Source organism: Astatotilapia calliptera, chromosome 17 (genome assembly GCF_964374335.1).
Source record: "Astatotilapia calliptera chromosome 17, fAstCal68.1, whole genome shotgun sequence".
Lineage (NCBI taxonomy): Eukaryota > Metazoa > Chordata > Actinopteri > Cichliformes > Cichlidae > Astatotilapia > Astatotilapia calliptera.
The window spans coordinates 9226497-9246316 of NC_137438.1; the positions used below are offsets into that span (position 1 = coordinate 9226497).

The following is a 19820-nucleotide window of genomic DNA, read 5'->3' on the forward strand; positions in this document are numbered from 1 at the left end:
AGCTTCGGCAGCAGGGACAGATCCATAGCTTAGAGAGATGTGTCAGGTAAGGTTTCACAAGCTGAATGTGTCAGTGCTGTTACTACATCATTGAGATTCAGTACAGGTTTAGATCAGAGCTGGCATTATTGGCCACATTTCATGGTCTGAATCTTTTCAATTCCATTTCCTTGCCAGCTAATGGGGGACTGCAGGTGGCTGCTTAGACACTGATCTGTACTCAGTAAGGCAGAGTCTGTGTGTGTGTGTGTGTGTGTGTGTGTGTGTGTGTGTGTGTGTGTGTGTGTGTGTGTGTGTGTGTGTGTGTGGCATATACATTTCTGGTTTGTGCCAGTTGTGTGAATGTGATAGGTAATCTTCATAATCTCAGATCCCCTCAACAATAAAAGGGCAAAATCAGAGAACAATTGGCCCCTCACATGCCTGTCAAAACATATATTTACTTTTAAAATGTGTTTGAGGGTCCTACAGGAGTTTGGGATACTGAAAGCAACTCATCTCATTTTGTGTTTAAAGAATACTGAGCATTTTTTTTCTTTGCACCATATGGTCTCCAAGAATTCTGGACACATTTTATAGGAGCTGTTGGATCCCTTCTGTGTGGCGTGTTTCAGATGAGCAGCGACTGAAGTTTTGAATTTCTCATCAGTACCTGTGGATTTACTGCTGCTAGCGGAGCCAGCCACCCTAAAGGTGCCGCTGTGGGACACAGGCTCAAAAGGTTGCGTTTCCATCACAGAATCCCCGTGAGCTGCAGCAGTGACATCAGCTGGAAGAAAAGTGGAACCTGGGTTTCAGAAGAAGAAATTTGAAGTATAATACTATACAGCATAGTGACACCTGCATTAAACAGTCTACATTTCCCATGGTTCTCATGTAAATTTAATGCAGGAAATAAGAAGAGATGTACATTAAATGTACAAGTTTACAGAAAACGAGACCTCATACTTGGTAAAACAGATAAACGTGTCTGGGACGTCTGAGTTACTTTACACTAATTTGTGTCTTCAGCTCTGCAGGAATTCTTACATTCATTAAAGTGGCAATCCTGCCACCTAATGGTGGCCCAGACTGAGCCCTCACTGAAGTATTGCAATGGACTGGCATTTATGTAGTGCTTTCCAGTCTTACTGGTTACTCCAAATGCTTTATAGTACAACCGCATGACTGGCTGTGACACATGTCACAAATGACTGGCTGTGTTTCACAGCAAGAAATTTAAATAAGTTGTTTATTCTATGTGCTTTAAGAACTTTATCTCAATTGCACACCTATGCCCACAGACATAACCATTAAGACCCGTTTTTGTTTGTTTGCTTGTTTGTTTGTTTTCATTCACTGCTGACATGCTTACAGCTGGCATTCATTATACTTTATCACATAAAGTATGATAAAGGGAATACAGTGCCTAATTAAAAAGCGTAACCGGGAGAGAACAGTGCAAAAGTTGCAAACGTTGTTTATATTTTAAGATTATTTAGAGATCTTAGATTGTGAAATTCACTTTCCCACTAATGTTTTTGCTTTATTTGCTAAAAAATAAATTGTAGCATAAATGAACCACATGAATGAGATGTGACATCTTAGACAATTACTTAACCAATTTTTGGATCATAATCATTAATTTAAACGTAAAGCATGATTGTATGATTAAAGTATGACACATGAACATACATGTAAAACTCCCATTATGTCTACTTAGACTGATATTTAAATGAGGATGTTTGCATGAGTCTAACTTAAGAAGTTTTAGCGGTTAACGGTTTTTAACATCTGTAGAAGAAATTAGCTTCTAGAAATTTTGACCTGGAAATTGGATAAAAAACCAGACCTGGGTTTTTAGCTCAGCGTGTTGAGTGGGTACCCACATGCCATATAGCTGAGTCCGACCCACAGTCCTTTGCTGCATGTCTTCTCTCTCTGCACCTGCTTTCCTGTCATTTCTTTACTAAATTTATCTAATAAAGCTGAAAAAGGCCACATAAAAAGAAAAACCAGACCTATGGTCAGTAATTAGTAAGTAATGATTGTTGTAAAACAAAAAAGTTCCTGCAGTTTCTTTGAAACATTAACTTTTCAGAGAAGGAAACCCAGTGACCTATAATTAAAAAAAAAAAAAAAAAAAAAAAGGGGGGGGGGGGGGGCAGGGATAGCTCAGTAGGTAGAGTGGTGGCCCCATGATCGGAAGGTCGGGGGTTCGACTCCACTGAACGGCTACCCTGATGTACCCCTGAGCAAGGTACCGTCCCTACACACTGCTCCCCGGGCGCTGCACTGGTGGCTGCCCACTGCTTCACTGGGTGAATGGATTAAATGCAGAGGAACTATTTCCCTATGGGGACTAACAAGCTACAGAGGTTTACCTCAAAGACTGAATAACTGTGATGGCCACAGCTGGATCCTCTGACACAATGATGTACTCCAGCAGCTGCTCACCACTGAGTGTATACTGTGGGTTTTGCTGCACAGCCTTGCTGAGCTGTTTAATATACCGCTTGGTGAGTCCCTCCATTGTCTAGTCTGGGTGACCCATTCCTTCTGCACAGGAGCATTTTGTATTCGGTTGCCTCAGTCTGCCACAACTGCATAGCCTCAGAACCAAAATCAAACCACTTGTTTATTGTTTTCTAATATGAGTTTATTTCCTTCTTCAAAGTATTTGATTGTGTCAAAACTGTCTGATTGTTCACTGTTTCTTGAGAAAACTTAAATGAAGACACATTTAATATCTGATGTTCTGCACACAAACATGCACAGTCACTCAAAACATAATAATATGCAAGGACTAAAATCTGGACATTTTCAATTTTTTTTAGTTTTTTAAAATACATTTTTGTTGATTATTTCAAAGGATCATATAGTATATTTACTGCCCTCAAAATGCATGCAAATAATAGGTCTGATTTCAGCACACAATTTACACGGATCGCTCCGCATTTTCTTAACTTATAAATACCAGCAGCACCACACAGCATGCAGGGAAACAAATCATTTACTCATGTGGCACAGCACCATAACTGAACCTGGCCTTCAGCCTCCTCAGCTTCTTTTTTCCACATCCCTTTAATCCAAGTTTCCTCTTTTGAGAATTTCATGAATTTATATTTACTGTGTGATATCACAGATATAATGTGGTATCATATCTATCTAATAGACTCCAGTTTGTTCATGTAAATGGAGAGTCCTCTTCACACACTGGGGTTAATTATGGAGTTCCACAGGGTTCAGTGCTAGGACCAATTCTGTTTACACTATACATGCTTCCCTTAGGCAGCATCATTAGAAGACATAGCATAAATTTTCACTGCTATGCAGATGACACCCAGCTCTATCTGTCTGTGAAGCCAGATAACACACACCAATTAGTTAAACTGCAGGAATGTCTTAAAGACATAAAGATCTGGATGGCCGCTAACTTTCTGCTTCTTAATTCAGATAAAACTGAGGTTATTGTACTCGGCCCTGAAAAGCTTAGAAATATGGTATCTAACCAGATTCTTACTCTGGATGGCATTATCTTGGCCTCCAGTAACGCTGTGAGAAACCTTGGAGTCATTTTTGACCAGGACATGCATGTCCTTCAACGCACATATTAAACAAATATGTAAGACTGCGTTCTTCCATTTGTGCAACATCTCTAAAATTAGAAATATCCTGTCTCAGAGTGACGCTGAAAAACTAGTTCATGCATTTATTACTTCCAGACTGGACGACTGTAATTCATTATTATCAGGATGTCCAAAAAACTCGCTGAAAAGCCTTCAGCTAATCCAAAATGCTGCAGCAAGAGTACTGACAGGGACTAGAAAGAGACAGCATATTTCTCCTGTTTTGGCTTCCCTTCATTGGCTTCCTGTTAAATCCAGAATTGAATTCAAAATCCTGCTCCTCACATACAAGGTCTTAAATAATCAGGCCCCATCTTATCTTAATGACTTTGTAGTACCATATCACCCTATTAGAGCACTTCGCTCTCGCTCTGCAAGCCTACTTGTTGTTCCTAGAGTATTTAAAAGTAGAATGGGAGGCAGAGCCTTCAGTTTTCAGGCCCCTCTTCTGTGGAACCAGCTTCCAGTTTGGATTCGGGAGACAGACACTATCTCTACTTTTAAGATTAGGCTTAAAACTTTCCTTGTTGCTAAAGCATATAGTTAGGGCTGGACCAGGTGACCCTGAATCCTCCCTTAGTTATGCTGCAATAGACATAGGCTGCGGGGGATTCCCATGATGCATTGAGTTTTTCCTTTCCAGTCACCTTTCTCGCTCACTATGTGTTAATAGACCTCTCTGCATTGAATCATATCTGTTATTAACCTCTGTCTCTCTTCCACAGCATGTCTTTATCTTGTCTTCCTTCTCTCACCCCAACCGGTCACAGCAGATGGCTCCGCCCCTCCCTGAGCCTGGTTCTGCCGGAGGTTTCTTCCTGTTAAAAGGGAGTTTTTCCTTCCCACTGTCGCCAAAGTGCTTGCTCATAGGGGGTCATATGATTGTTGGGTTTTTCTCTGTATCTATGAAGCGCCTTGAGGCGACTTTTGTTGTGATTTGGCGCTATATAAATAAAATTGAATTGAATCGAATCGAATTGATAATCTCATCAAATCAGATATTTTTTTTGTCAAACACAATTACCAAATCATATACTTAAAAAGGAAAGACTACACACACACACACACACACACACACACAAACAGACAATCTTGACAACTGTGACTGATGGCTCCATAAATGTGAACTGTAAGGCCACAGTGTCCCCTGGTACTGATACTGAGACCCAAACACAGTAACTTTGATTTTAAATTTATTTTTTAATTATTTTTTCACTACAGTCTGGCAGTCTTTAGAAAGGTTACTGAGCAAAAATGATTATAAAAAAGACATTTTATTATACAATAACTGTTGGTAATGCTTGATTCCATGTTAAGTTTCTGCTATGCATCATTAACGGAGGCATTTAGTAAACTGAGGCACTGACATCGTCCTTTTACTCGTCTCTCACTTTTCCTTCAGCCAAAGATTCCACTCTTCTTTGCTGTCAAAGACAAACAAACAAGTTATCACCAACACAGCATCCTCGTTTTTATTTGCCTGAATTTTTTCTGCTCAGACTGGTTCCTTACGTTTTTCAGTAACAGTGTACATGGCTTCCATGCCAGCTTTAATGTGGTCTGTGACGTGACAGTGGAGCAGCCAGGTACCAGGATACTGAGGACGCATCTTTACTGTCTGAAAAGAAAGTAGATAGAAAATCACATGACTCAATAGCAGAACAATTAGAGTTCAATTTCCTAATTCTGTTGGATAAATTGCTTAGAATTTGTGTTTTAAGGTGGTTGTCATGGTTCTGGGTGCTTTTGACCCAGCTTTTTGTGTCTCTTGTGTTTTTATGACTTGTTGTGTGATGGTTTATTATTCTTAGAATAACCTCAGGATTACCACCATGTTTACCGTTGTACATTTAGGCTCCCCTCATGTCTTTGCCCCCATTCTGTGTTTGTGCTTATGTGTGTTGTGTCTTGTTTCTCCTCCTTGTTGTTTATCCATGTTTCCCCGGTCCAACATGTCTCTCGTCTGCCTATTCTTCACTCCTGTGTCATGTTCCCCAGTTTCCTGTTTTATTGTGTAGGTCTTGTGTTTCCATGTTTCACATATCTGGTTTTGCTTCCCCGTTGCCTTGTCTAATTAGGTTCAGCTGTGTCTCCATCCTGTGTGCCATTTCCTTGTTACCTTATGTGTATATTTAGTGCATTTCAGCCGTGTCTCTCTAACTTTCACTCATCTCCGCCCACTCCTCCCTGCTTGCACTCTCTTCATAACCTCTCTTCTCTCTTCCTTTGGATGGTTGACCACATGCAATTAAAGTCATCCACCTTCATGCTAGTGTTAAAGTGAAACACACCAGACCTTAACGTCAAAGAGGAAAGACTCAGCTCTTAAAAGAAGCCATTCCTTTGAAATCTCACCTGAAAGGTGGCTGGAAACAGCTCATACACATCAGCACGGTGAGCACCTCCACCCAGCTGCAGAGAAAAGAGCATTTGTGAACTGCGTTTATATACTGTGTGATTGTGTGAGAGGGTATTTTTGAATCATTTCTATATACCTTATATTCCACACTATGGCCATGCCAGTGTGCTGTGTGTATGTCCACTTCATTGCCCATTCCCATTAGGTACCAGTACACCTTATCGCCCACCTCCATGTTCAGACCATTCAGGTTAGCATACACATATCCATTGATGGCTGCACACAAACATGCACACATTGTAAAGAAAAAATATATATTTTTATGTGTAGATGAAAAAACAAAAACGTTCAAAAATCCTTTTGTACGTGTCTGCTTGTCTCACCGTGCATTTTGTTGCTCTCTATAAAGTCTTCATCATCCTTTAAATTTGGGCGAGGGTTCCTGATCTGCGCTCTGATGTTTTCATCCAGATACCTGTAGTTTAAGCAGCAGTCATAAATATACAGCCCTTCCTGTTTCAGGCGGCGCTGCAGGAAAATTCAGCTAAACATCATATCCTGCTGTCCTGGTCCTCAGAGTGGATCTCTGCTTCTGTTTTAGAATTCTGTTTGCGTATTTAGTGTTGGATCGATGTTTTTATTTCCTCTTTTGTGACTGAGGCTCTGTTTTTTCTTTAATAATGGATTGCATTTATATGGGCACCCAAAGCGCTTTACAATGCCACTATTCATTCACTCTCACATTCACACACTGGTGCAGGCAAACCACAGTTGTAGCCACAGCTGCCCTGGGGCAGACTGATAGATGTGAGGCTGCCATATCGCGCCATCGGCCCCTCTGGCCAACACCAGTAGGCGGTAAGGTACAGTGTCTTGCTCAAGGACACAACGACCAGGACAGAGAGAGCTGGGGGTTTGAACCGGCAACCTTCCGGTTACAGATGAGCTTCCCAACCACATAAACTACGGTCGCCCCATCACCTTGTGATTTTCTAGGAGTGGGTTTCATTCTTTTTGTTTTTTGGGGTTTGGTTCATGAATTTGCAGTAGTAGTCACTGTCCTCCTGAGGACTGTCCTACAAAGTGAGATTAATGGCTTAGTGAGCTGTGTTGAGTTTAAAGTCAGAGTTTTCTGTTTCATAAAAAAGAAACTAATAATAATTAATAATAATTAACTAATAATTACTTATCATACTGATATACTTCTTATGATTACTTATTAACAAACAAACAGAGGCTCAATCGGTGATAAAATAGTTAACTTGAATTTAAATGTTTATTTTACAGCTCTGTGCAGGGTAAAGTTTTTTTTTTTCTTTAAAGAGCGATGTTTTTTCTGCACAATCAATCTCCATAAATTTGTAATTTATTGTAATGTTATCAGCATTTTATCACCTGATAACATCTCTAGTTATCAGGAGGGGACACTCCTGGGAATCGTTTTGTGTGGACTCCTTTGAGAAGTCACGTGGCTTGTGAAACGCCCCTTTAAATGCGCAGAGTGCATACAGAGCCTGAAGCGGAAATCACTGCTTAACAGGGTAAGCTGATGACCACCATCATAATACTTGTTATCTCTTACTGGAATTTTAGGTTTTGTCGAGCCAGCTAAGGCAAAAAAAAAAAAAATGGCTGTATTAACCTTTGTTCTGTTGATTCATGTGTCAGTCTTCACGTGTTTCAGTTATGGTGTTCATGTCCCACTCTGCTTTTGTAGTTACCTTGCTTTGTGTTTTACTTTCAAGTGTCTTCTCCTGATTGATGTCACCTGTCTCTCATAACTCAGCTGCACCCATTCCATCTGATTTACCCTCCGTGAGTTTGCAAGCATGTGAATTTAAGGAGGATTATGTAATTTTGAATTGGAATTAAGAAATTGGGTTGGATCCTTTTACTTCAAATTTGTGTCATTTTAGCATGTATTGCCTGCTGAATAGAGGAAGCAGAGGTTTCAAAGGGAATCTATCTGCTACTTACCAACTCTCATTCTCGTCAAAAACCAGGAAAAGCAGTGCAAACTCTTCCACTTCCTTCTTCAGTCCTAAAGTCCTGGAAGACGCAAATATTTTATCATACTTTATTATGTGGTACTGCATAAACAGAATGTGTGCTGTGCTGTACATCAAGCAGAACATGTAGATACTCACCTGCCCCAACTACGGCGGCAGACGACTAATGGACCAATCAGTCCGCTGTAAAGGTCCTGGAGGGGCAGGGGGACAACATGTAAGTCTGTGAGTACTTGTTGTTGCCTGTGCTGTGTTTGATCTTGCCTACATCATCGTACCTTTGCAACATCAACAGTAGAGTAGTACGCTGACACAGAGCACTCCTCTTGCTCTGTTGTTGGTCCAGTGTTCTTGTTGACATACCAGTAGTAGGTGTGAATTTCACCTGAGAAACACATTGTAGTTTTCAATGTTTTGGACACCATTTATACATTAAGAACATGGCATGATCCATTAGAGAGGGAATACTGTATGCCCTTTCTATGTTCTCAAAAAAACACATTTATTCTGCTGAAGTCATAAAAAAGTTCCACAGTGACTGAAATTGTTTATTGATTGTGTCCCTTTGTTCCATCCGCTTCTATTATTTCTAGGCATTTCTGTACCTGGTTGGGTTTGGTGGACGCTGGGGTTTTCTGTTTTGACTCCGTGTGCATGAATGGAATAAGGTCTGGTTGCCATGTTCTTGAAAACCACCTTAACTTTGTCTCCAACATTAGCGTGAATCATTGGACCTAAAGAGAAGGCAAATGTTTTAAGTACCAACTGGAGCTTAAGACGTTACACGATTAATCATGTGTTATTTACAATATGTAGCACAATCAGTGGCTTTTACTGCACCAACAATATATTCTCGTCAGAGCTTCAAAAACTTTATGGAAAAATATGAATTTGTACAGTATGTGTCAGTGGTCTCTTCAATATACTCACCCATAATGCCGAGATGCTCCATGTCAGCGGTTCTTTCGACCTGTTTGGTAAACTTGTCACTGGTGAACTGTCGGTAGACGACCTTCTTGTAACGAGAGCCTATGAATCCACCCTGCTTGTCCAGAAAGACGGGGGCAGGACTGCAGCGAGAGAGTCACCAACACATTTTGATTTACTAAAACAGCTGCAGTTCCACTATAACAAGTTTTCACTGTTATATAAGAGGCAACCAAAGAAAACTCGATTTGCCAGCATTACTATTTAATTCTTTCTCAGCGCTCCTACCACAATCTACGACAGTTTCATATCCTAAAAATAGTATAGTGCTCTGCTATATACAGAATAAACTTTATAATATAATACTGACATCTGTTTGGTTGGTCACTGTTATTTTTGTGTTCCTATTGTAATGTCCAAAAGCAGTTTATTACCATAAAAGGCATTAAGATACTCAGAGTCTGCATGTTTAGAGTAATGAGCATTCTCATGTAACAATGGGACACTTTTTTCCCTAAACTTTACTAAATTTGTTATTGTTTTCTGTGATGTTTCATAAGCTTCATAAAATAAACACATAATGTATACTGTATAAAGGTAGACGCACAAGAGTTACATATATGTGCTGCTGGTATACTGTATTTGTTTCCACGGCAGCTCTCAGGCTCGTGCCCTACAGCTGATACCTCTCCATGCCGCGGAACATCTCCACCTCCCAGGTGCGGTTTGGAGCGTAGTCCCAGTCTATTTCCATGGCAGCGATGTAGTAGGTTTTTGAATGTAACATCATCTCACTCTGACGATGAAGTATGCTGCACTTCTCTACCGTGTAGTTGGCCCTCATCCCATTACGGTAATGGTTCACTGTAGCAGACACCACCTCAAACTGACCTAAAACACATACACACACGCAGATACGGTAACACACAATGTGACTGTTGGATTTACAAATGTGCTCTTTTGACTAAATTCTCTGGTTTTGTTGTTTTGTCCAAATGTTGTTGTTTCTTAACACTTTCTTTTACCTTCCTAGCTCAGTCTGCAATGCACCAAATCATGACACTTGTCCTTTTTTTGGAATTAGCTCTCAAGTCTTCTCACTCAACACTTCTTGAAGATTTAATGGCCAAGGTCATAGTAAGGGTAATTGTATTTCATGTTTACTGAAATCATTCCCATTTACTGAACTATCCAACAAAACAAATGATGAACAGTCTGTGATGCCTTAAAAATATGTAACATTTCAACAGTACCTTTTAGCTTTTGTGCCCTGAGTCAGTCTACTAAGAACTGCAACCTACTGTCACAAATCAATGTGTGCATGTTTGTGTGCAGCCATCAATGGATATGTGTATGCTAATCTGTCACAAATCAAAGAAATGCACCAGCATAGCTCCCTGACTTAAGCACATTTCCTCAGGGTAATGTCTTTGAGTAAGAAGGCTGTAAATGTAAATTCAGCAATGATTCAGGCTTATGTATCAGAGTGACTCATGCTGATGGATGTTAAGATTCCTAATCATGCTTCGGTAGGAAACCTACTTATATTCATGGCATGATGCACACATAGTAATATGATATGTTGTAAACTGTTTGCATTTGCTTGGGAAAAGACAGAACCTCAGTAGAACTGGGGGTTAAATTGCATGAAGGTCATTCGACTGATTTTTAGTTTTAGTCTTGTTTTCCACTGAATTATCAGTTCTGTCGCTGCTGTAGTTAGCTAATAAATTAATGTAAGACTGATAGCAACAGCCAACTAGACCAACCCAGTGATGTCACATTCTTTACTCGGACAAAACGGCGCTACACATGCTCTAGAAACTGTAACTTCAAGCACTTATTTATTAAACCCAGCTTCACAGACATGGCACTCATGGGATAAATTGACCTTAATACATTTAGTGTTTCATGTCCACTTCAATGGTTCTTAACACCGCTGTCATGGCAACTTCAATTCAATTCAGTTTTATTTATATTTTATTTATTTATTTCAAAAAGTATCCAGTGGACCTTTGATTAGACCAGTTCTGGCCCACAGGGTGCATCTTTGACATCACCCATCTAGGTAAATCCATGTGTCTGCTAGGTCAGACCAGCAGATAGTCGGACATTTTTAATTAAGTTTAATCTGTTTTGTTGTGATGCCATTCTGTTTAAAATAAAAGAGAGAGTAGTGTCAATCATTTTCAAATGATTAATGTAAGTTTCCTATTGGCAGCTGCTGTAGCTGCCAATAAATCAATTCAACCCATCTTCCTCTATATTTCATTTGAACTTGAACTTTGGGCTTTTACTTTTTTGTATGCATGGGCCACACCTAAAGTGTAACTAAACAGAACAACATAAATAAGGGTTCAAAGCTCCATACCCATGCTGTCCGGCTCCATGGTGACAGTGTGTGAGATGTGAGGGAATACGCTGATGGTGTCCCGTCTGTTCTGCTCATAGATGAAACGGTTGCCCTGGAAGTAGAGACTGATGATGTCTGTCTCTGACCCCAGTCCTGACAGGTGCCATGATACTTTATCGCCCTTACACATGGTCAGCCCTGGGAGATTGTTATACACGAACCCATTGATGGCTAAAAAGAAATTCACAGAAATATTACACACAGAGATTAGGTACGTTATGGTGAATTGCTGAGCCAGTAAAGGGACATTAGTTGATAATAATAGCTGTCCCCAATTTAACTATTACATGGTGACTAAAATGAAACTTCACACTGTACCCACCATGCATTTTGTTGCTCTCGATGAAGCCCTCGTCCTCCTTGTTGACAGTGTTGGGAGCAGTAGTGAAAGTCCTAATGTTGTCATCAAGATACCAGCTCAGGTTCTCATCAAATACAGTGGCCATGAGGTGAAACTCTTTATTATAGTTTTTCTGCATGAAAAGAGAGAGAGGTGAAGAGGTGATGTGTCAGATTTTGCTTCATTAATCCAGTAAGGCCACAAAACATTGTTTTTTTTTCTTTTCTGTGATGTTAGAGTGGGACTGAACACTCAGGTTAGGAAGAGATTTTCCAGGCTGGAGACAGGAGCCGTGGATAGTCGATGACTAAAGCCAAAAGCACATTTTATTGATTTTAAGACGATCCGCCTCTTTGGATGCCACTGTCAGGAATATCAGGATGTCAGGAAGATTCATTCTTTTTGTTATAAGAAACTGCAACATTTTTTCAGTCTAACACAAGACACGTGTTTCAGGCCAGCAGAACGAGTCCTGTGTCATCAATATTTTCTGTGTAATTTACTGATAATTCTATTTGAGTTTAAAAAACATTTATATGTCCACTGCACAGCCTGGTGTGAATCATTTTATTCCAAATATATCTACCTTTATAATACCAAATTCAGGAGGATGTAACTTGCTCTGTAACCTGAACCACACAATATGTTGACTTGCTGGGTTTTTTTTGTCTTTCCTCTCACCTGTACTCCCTTCTTCAGCGATTTAGGTCGACAAATGAGAAGTGGCCCCACCAGTCCAGAGCTGGTGTCTTTAACAGGGTCCACAGCAGAGTAGTACAGATAGGTCAGACAGTCAGCCTCCCCTTCTACGGGTCCAGCACCTACAGGCACCATCCACTCATAGATGTGCACCATCCCAGGTCTGACCAGAGCAGCAGGGGGAGGAGTCACCACCCCTACTCACGCATTTCCACAGAGAAATGGCGAATTCTCATTAGCAATAATAACAGCATCAACAAAATGCTAAATGGTACTCCAACTGCAGACTTCCACTTACTTGGCAGCCTCTTCAGCTCCCGCAGTTTCTTATCTGTATAAGACTCTGAAGAGAGGAAAAGAAGAGGAGTTCAGATGGATGAAACAGATATTAACACTGATAGCATTACTTATGAATGTACATGCATTAACCTTCCAACTCATTGTGATACAGTGTGCCATCCTGTTCCACGCTGTACTGTACTCCATGAGGTTGTATTGTGTAAGGCCGACTGGCTTTGTTCTTGAACACCACCCTGATAGTGTCTTTCTCTTCAGCCTTCAACACAGGACCTGGAAACATTAACGTGCAACGTGCATAAGATGCTGTAAGGGTGCAATATAGTTTTTAATAATAACAGCTCATAAAATTAGAGGGATTATCAACATGGTTTAAGACACTAAACCAAATGAGTTTGTTCAAATATGAGTTAAGGCAGTTTTTGGAAATGTTCCACAACTCTGCTGTGCTTTTGAATTGCAATAACTCTATTTCTGGCAAGCAATTCATTCAAAGAACCTGTAATTAACTGAGGCAGTTGTGGTTTTGTTAGCGTTTGTGCGCTTGTGTCATTCTGTCTGCAAACGCAATAGCTCGAAAGGTATTGTAACGATGGTTAAATGTTATTTTACAGTGACAGGTTGACACTGTTGTTATTTCTTTAAGATACATGTTTGGTTGTGCTGCAGGAAAAAAGGGAGTTAATGTGTGCAGGAAGGGGAGGGGGGGTCCATGTTGTTGTGTGACTGTGCGGGGCAGAAGTGAGGTGTTGTACGAGAGCACTCTCCCCGAAGTTGCCTGTGTTACCGAATAAACGGACAAACTGAGATCAAAATGTCTGGTTCTTGAGAACATATGGGAACGCTACAGTATGAATGAACTCTGAAATTTGATGTAATCTTTGCTTAGAGCGAACTGTCAAACTGATTAAATAAAGCGAGGCCGTAACTTACTGATCAATGACAGCACCGAGCCACGGTAATTACTAATTAAGAAACAACTGGATTGTTTTGTGTTTTTATTTTTAACATTGGCACTTGGCTGCTCTAATTATTGTCTCACTTTATTAAAATCAAAAAATGATTTCATTACTTGTTCCAGAGAAGCTCTGTTGTGTGTGTGTGTGTGTGTGTGTGTGTGCGTGCGTGTGTGCGCGTGCGTGCGTGCGTGCGTGTGTGTGTGTGTGTGTGTGTGTGTGTGTGTGTGCGCGCGCGTGCGTGCGTGCGTTCGTGCGTGCGTGCGTGTGTGTGTGTGTGTGTGTGTGCGTGTGCGTGCGTGCGTGCGTTCGTGCGTGCATGCGTGTGTGTGTGTGTGTGTGTGTGTGTGTCTGTGTGTGTGTGTGTGTGGGTGGGTTTCGTTTCTGGGTTTTGGGTTTGTTTTTTTTTGTTGTTGTTGTTTTCAGATTTTAGCAACATCAAACTTTCCAAAACCACGCAAGCTTGAATTACCCAGAATTCCAAGGTGCTGGTCCTCTGGGCTGCGGAGCATCTTTGTCATGAAGGTGTTGTCAGTGTACTCCACATAGCGAACCTTCTTATAGCGGCTTCCAATGCGGTTTCGACCTCGGGTTACAAACGTTTCTGCCGCACTGCTCACACAAAAGCAAAGTTCAAATTAAGAAAGATCTCTGCAGACCAGCAGTCCTCTACATTCCTGTCAGTTTGTACAGTAACTAACCCATCTGTAGGCACTGTAGGAGCATAGTCCCAAACTTCTTCTTCAGCGGCAATGAAGTACTGTCGCTGCTCTCCATAAGGCCGGGGCTTGTGGACATTGGGGAAGCACTTCTTTATCTCAAACAAAGCCTGCATTCCAGCTGGACAAAAGCACAAAAAAACAATGTTGAATACATTATTAATCGGTGTGCAGAAATGTATCCTTCCCTGAATTGTAATTCATAATCTCACCCATCAGATGGTCATTGACACTACATGCCAGCAGCCAGTGTCCTGGGTTGTCAGCTACCATTTCCGCTGTGGTGCTCAAAGCAGGAAAAAGACTGATTGTGTCTGTATGATGGTTCATAGTGGTCAGGATCTGACCATGGAAATGGACTGAATGCATGTCCACCTGTAGATAAATAATATTTCAATAATGTTACACAAGGAGGTGAATGTACTAGAAATCCTTTTTGCAATTCTGAAACTAGCAATAATAATAATGAAAGCAATCTGTACCACAGAAAGTAACACATGCTCACATTTTTATTAAACTTGAACCTTATCTGATTAAAGACTATCAGTAGAAAACTTCTGCAACAGTCTCAGCAAGGCAAACTTAAATCCTTAAAAAAGCTGAACCTTTGAAAGCACAAGCTGTGAGACTGACTGTATTTGCAGGTGTCTCATGGTTTAGTTAGCAACAATTAGGATAATGCCCACAGCCCCTTCTGTCTTTGAAAGACTGTCTCCTGAGAGTTGAAAGTAGGTGGAAGAGAGCCTGGAGAGGTGGAGAGAAGAGGAATGTCAGCAGAAACATGTGTGTTAATGAGAGTGAGGCTGGTGGAAAGGTGAACATGCAAGGAGTAGAGGGAGGGAAGATGGACAAGTTTAATTAAATACCTGGAGCCAACCATCCAAAACAACAGACAGCACACAAGAAAGGTGAAGAAGCGAGTGTAGACAGGGTGGAGTGTGCTTGGAGATGAGTGCCAGGGTGATTTGTGACAGAAGAATAGCAGCAAGAGTGAAAGGGAAGGTTTCCAAGATAGTAGTGAAACCTGCTGTGATGGATGGTTTGGAGACTGTGGCACTAATGAAAAGACAGGAGGCCAAGCTGGAGGTGTTGAGATTTTTGTGGGGAGTGGCCAGAATGGACCGTATTAGAAATGAGTTCATCAGAAGGACAGCTCAGGTTAAGCTGTTTGGAGGCAAAGTTCAAGAGACGAGATGGAGATATTATGGACATGTGCAGAGGAAGGAAAGGCAGGAGAGAAAGAGGAAGACAACAGAGAAGATTCATGTATAAAGTGAAAGAGGAGGGTCAGTGTGAGCAGGGAACGGGGTGAGATAGAGGCAAATGATCCACTTTGGAACCCCCTAAAAGAACCAACCTGTTCTTCTAAATGTTTGTAAACATTATAAATTGAACTAAATGTTTAGATTAAATGCTCAGTTGAATATTTTGAAAATATTCTCTGTAACAGTAATATTAAGAATAGAGATGTGATAATATAACATAGATTACCTCATTGCCTAATGCAAACAAATGCCACTGGATCTTGTTGCCTTGGCACATGCTCAGTCCACGAAGATTACCATACAGCAAACCATTAATACCTGTAATACATAGCGAGGGTAAAATGGTGCAGGGATGCAAATGCAAGCTTGTAAGTGTGCATGCTGGTGATATGCTAATTGTTAGCATGATATGTTAATTGGGATAAATAAAGTCTTTCTGATTCTGATGCTTCCTCTCACCATGCATCTTGTTGCTCTCAATGAAGTCTTCGTCCTCCTTCAGGTTTCTGGCAGGATTTGTGATGTATGTCCTGATGTTTTCATCCAGGTACCAGCTGAAGTTCTCATCTGACACCATGAACAGCAGAGCATACTGGTAGTCTGCTGAACTATCGCCATGTAAGTCCAGAGTTCCTGCAGAGGAGAGGACATTTAGAAAGACAGGCAGTGCTTTACAATACAAAAGAAAAGGGGGATGAAAAATAGATATAAATATAAAAATAAACACGTTTTTAAAAACTGTCTATTGTGTTCTATTATGAATCTATAATGTAAACATAGTTACATAATGTTAACAAGAGTAAAAGGTAGAATGTTTGGCTCTGAAAGACACTGGACTATAAATAAAATATATTAAAGTTGTACTTAAGTAAATTTAGTGGAGTAAATGTACCTCTCTTACAGACGATGAGGGGCCCTATCAGCCCTGAGTTGATGTCTTTTGGCGGGCTGACGTGGGAATGGTAGAATCTGGTCATGCAGTTGCTGTCATGTGATGTTGGGCTGTGGGATTCTGCGAGGGTCCACTCATAGGTCACTGTTTGACCAGGAGGTACCGAATCATCTCGCTTCAGCTCTGGACCCGTGCCATCTGGGTAGAGTGCTCCTGAGGAGTGAACCCACAAACACAGTCACAGTCACACGCATGTGTTAACCTTTCCACTCCACTCTAGTAGTACGTCCGTTTGTGCATTTCTCACCCTCGTTGCCTTTAGTATAGTTCAGACCATGTGGGTGGGCGCTGTAAGGTCTGGACGCTGTGTTCTTCAGGTGGACAATCAGTGTATCGCCCTCCTCAGCCATCAACAGAGGTCCGAGGTAACCCAGCCATTCTGCTTTTGTCAACTCTGTCCTGTAGGTGGCGTCGCTGTACTGCTTATAAACAGCCTTCTTGTAGGTTGAGCCGATACGCTGCGGACCGCTCTTTAAAAAGACGGAGGCTTCTCTGTTGAGGGGTTCAGGCAGAGATGCATGAGAGTGGTTTTGTGTATGTGTCCTTATGTAAGTTAAAACACGTAAAGCTTCTAGAGAGACTGAGTGTCTCTAACACTCTTTTTTTCGCAAATGACATCATGGGTCAGATTTACTAAAAGGTTAAGGTCCCAATGGCAAAAATGCGCAGGATCTTTCTTCCTGAAATAGCACCGCAAATGAGATAAGAGAAGGGAAGCTGGAAAAGAATCTATATGTTTGATATATGCTTATGCTTTGATATATATGAATAAAATAAAATATATGAGACTGGAGCGCGATTTATCCAAGAGAAAGGCTGCACTTTGGCGAATACTTCCCAAATACACCGAAATCTGTAATAAGATATATGATGTGTAGAAGAACATAAAACACAATTGAGTGCTAATGATGATACTGTTAGTAAGTGCTCAACTGCGTGACTGTGCGCATCGAGTAACGAGACCGTTCTCACTCCCACAGCATAACGTACCAACGCGTCGGGATGACAACGTGTTGAGTAACACCGTTACGCGCGCTGTGTGAGGCTGTGCGTAGAGATGCATATGAAAAGCCTGCTATGTAGGCTATTGCAAGATGTAGACATTAATCTTTGGGGTCCTATGGACTAGAAAAGCGCTATACAAATGCAGGCCATTTACCATTTAATCCAACACACTCATACATTCCCCGACAGACATTTCAATATGTGATATAACAGCGGTGACATAGAGAAGTAAAGAAAGACAGAAAAAAAATACAGAGTGACTGTCGAGGAAAGACATGCAGAGACGTTTTATTGGGTAAAAATGTCAGACTTCAAACTTATCAGCTCACTATAAAAAGTAACTTGGCTAACAGTAAAACAACGTATACACAACTCTTTTGTATACGTGTGAAGTTCAGATCAGCTCGATTCTCATCATTTCGTAACAAGCCCAGTAGGTTTTCATAGAGGAGCACAACTGAGATTCTGGGAATAAGAAAGGGTTACGGGACAGATTAAAAATTTTCACACTGCTCTAACAGCTCCAAGCCTTCCTCTCGCTCCAAATGAATAACACTTAATGAATCAATTTTGCATGATTCGTTTAAATATTAAATAAAGAAAAACTCCTACAAATACACGTGCAAAAGGCCAGCTGCAAAAGCACCGGGCAAAGTTTACGCTCCACCTCTATAATAAATAATAAGTAGTTTTTTATCACCAAAAACTGATTTTATGCTGATAAGTCTGGTCCTGTGACTACAAGATGAAGCACGTGTACCAACACTGTGATGGTACACGTAAAGAACCAATAACCCATGACAGTGATTCAGCATGAGCAACACCAGGATACCAAATTATCCAAGAAGTACATTTATAAATATATAGTTGCCATTTTTTCATCACAGTGTCTTCATATTAACTTATATATTGTCATATGCAGTGCAATGCGTTCAGTAGGCTATAACTGTGTTCTTATATTAGTATCTGCTGACCATATGTGATCATTCCTGTTTGTCAATTGCTGTTGAAGCAAATATTAACATGTCGTGTTGGGGGGGGGGGGGGGGGGGTTAATTGTACCCATTTTGATTCTTTATTTCATATTGATTTATGACTCTGTGATAAAATGGAAAATGTATCGTGCGCACTTACTCATCGTCCTGGATTGAGCGGTTTTGGATGATGTTCATCCCAGTTGGAGCATAGTTCCACGACACCTCTTCTATCTTTAGAAAGTACTCTCGTCTCATCCCGGAAACACATGTTACCACACAAAACAACAGCAAAACAGCCCTTAAATCCAGCCTCAGCATTTTTGTCCAAAATAAAAGCTGACAGTGGTGATAATGATAATGATGACTCTTGGTTTTATTTGAATTATTATTAATACTCTCGCAGAACTTGAAGATAAAGACCCACGGCGCAGAGAATTAAAAGTCTTGGATGTTTGTCAACCAGTGTGTCTCAGCGACGTTTAAAGCTCTGTGTCTTTATACTGCGTCAGATGACTCGCAGGCTGAGGTCAGCCAAGCAGGACCGAGGGGTCACTGACCATCAGACTGCCAGGTGTTCGATCAGCAGGCGAGACTTGCATAAGAACACAAACAGTTTTGTTCTCGTAAATCCAAACACCAAGAGATTAGTCTTAACCTTCATCATTTACTCCCTTGTAGATTTTCACTACAGCTCAAAATAAAGTTTTTAAAAATCAACATCGTTCGTTTAAGAATCCAAAGATTCTTATCTGTGTCAAATCGGAGTGTTTTTTCTGTTCAGCAAAAAAGTCCAGTGACGTTATATTTAGCCAATTACGTAAAAGTGGACTTTTGAGTAAATGTTTGATTTTAAATGCAAGGGGTTAAATGTTGAAAACGACCTTGTGTCACAACCAGATTCATTTCACTGAGCCAATAAAGATGTCTCTGTGTTTGGGTTCATTACTTGTGCGTTTACTTTGCTAAAAGTCAGTTTATGATAATTAATTAATACTATTCCTAATTTATCTTTGTGTAAAGGTTCTCAGAACAAGGAGAAAACGGTCGCTGTGCACACAGTTTAGGGAGGGGACACTGCTAAAAAAAAATGAGCACCAATTTGCATGGCTCTCAGGGTTAAAGGCAACAATTACTCAATCTGATAAATATCAGTATCAGTCAACTCTGGAAACTCTAGTACTCAGTACTCACTAGTATTGATTACAACACACCACAGGAGCTGCACACAAAAAAATCCACATTTTGACCTCAAAGGACATGATTGCATTTGCGTCTGGGATATTTCCCCTCTACA

The 19820-nt window shown here is 40.7% G+C and overlaps 1 protein-coding gene across 1 annotated transcript; it reads right to left on the reverse strand.

The window, feature by feature from the left end:
- Positions 1-4788: 4788 nt before the first annotated feature.
- Positions 4789-18997, reverse strand: cp (ceruloplasmin). Its single transcript, XM_026147082.2, has 24 exons — positions 18684-18997; positions 16792-17036; positions 16485-16697; positions 16052-16225; positions 15819-15910; positions 14540-14702; positions 14310-14448; positions 14081-14220; positions 12785-12925; positions 12654-12698; positions 12338-12552; positions 11639-11789; positions 11275-11487; positions 9590-9794; positions 8907-9046; positions 8582-8710; positions 8255-8361; positions 8115-8170; positions 7945-8016; positions 6351-6442; positions 6104-6243; positions 5964-6020; positions 5121-5226; positions 4789-5032 (listed from the first exon to the last, which is right to left on the reverse strand). Exons 1-24 carry the CDS (start codon positions 18842-18844, stop codon positions 5007-5009), a joined length of 3222 nt encoding a protein of 1073 aa, XP_026002867.1. The 5' UTR covers positions 18845-18997; the 3' UTR covers positions 4789-5006.
- Positions 18998-19820: the final 823 nt, after the last annotated feature.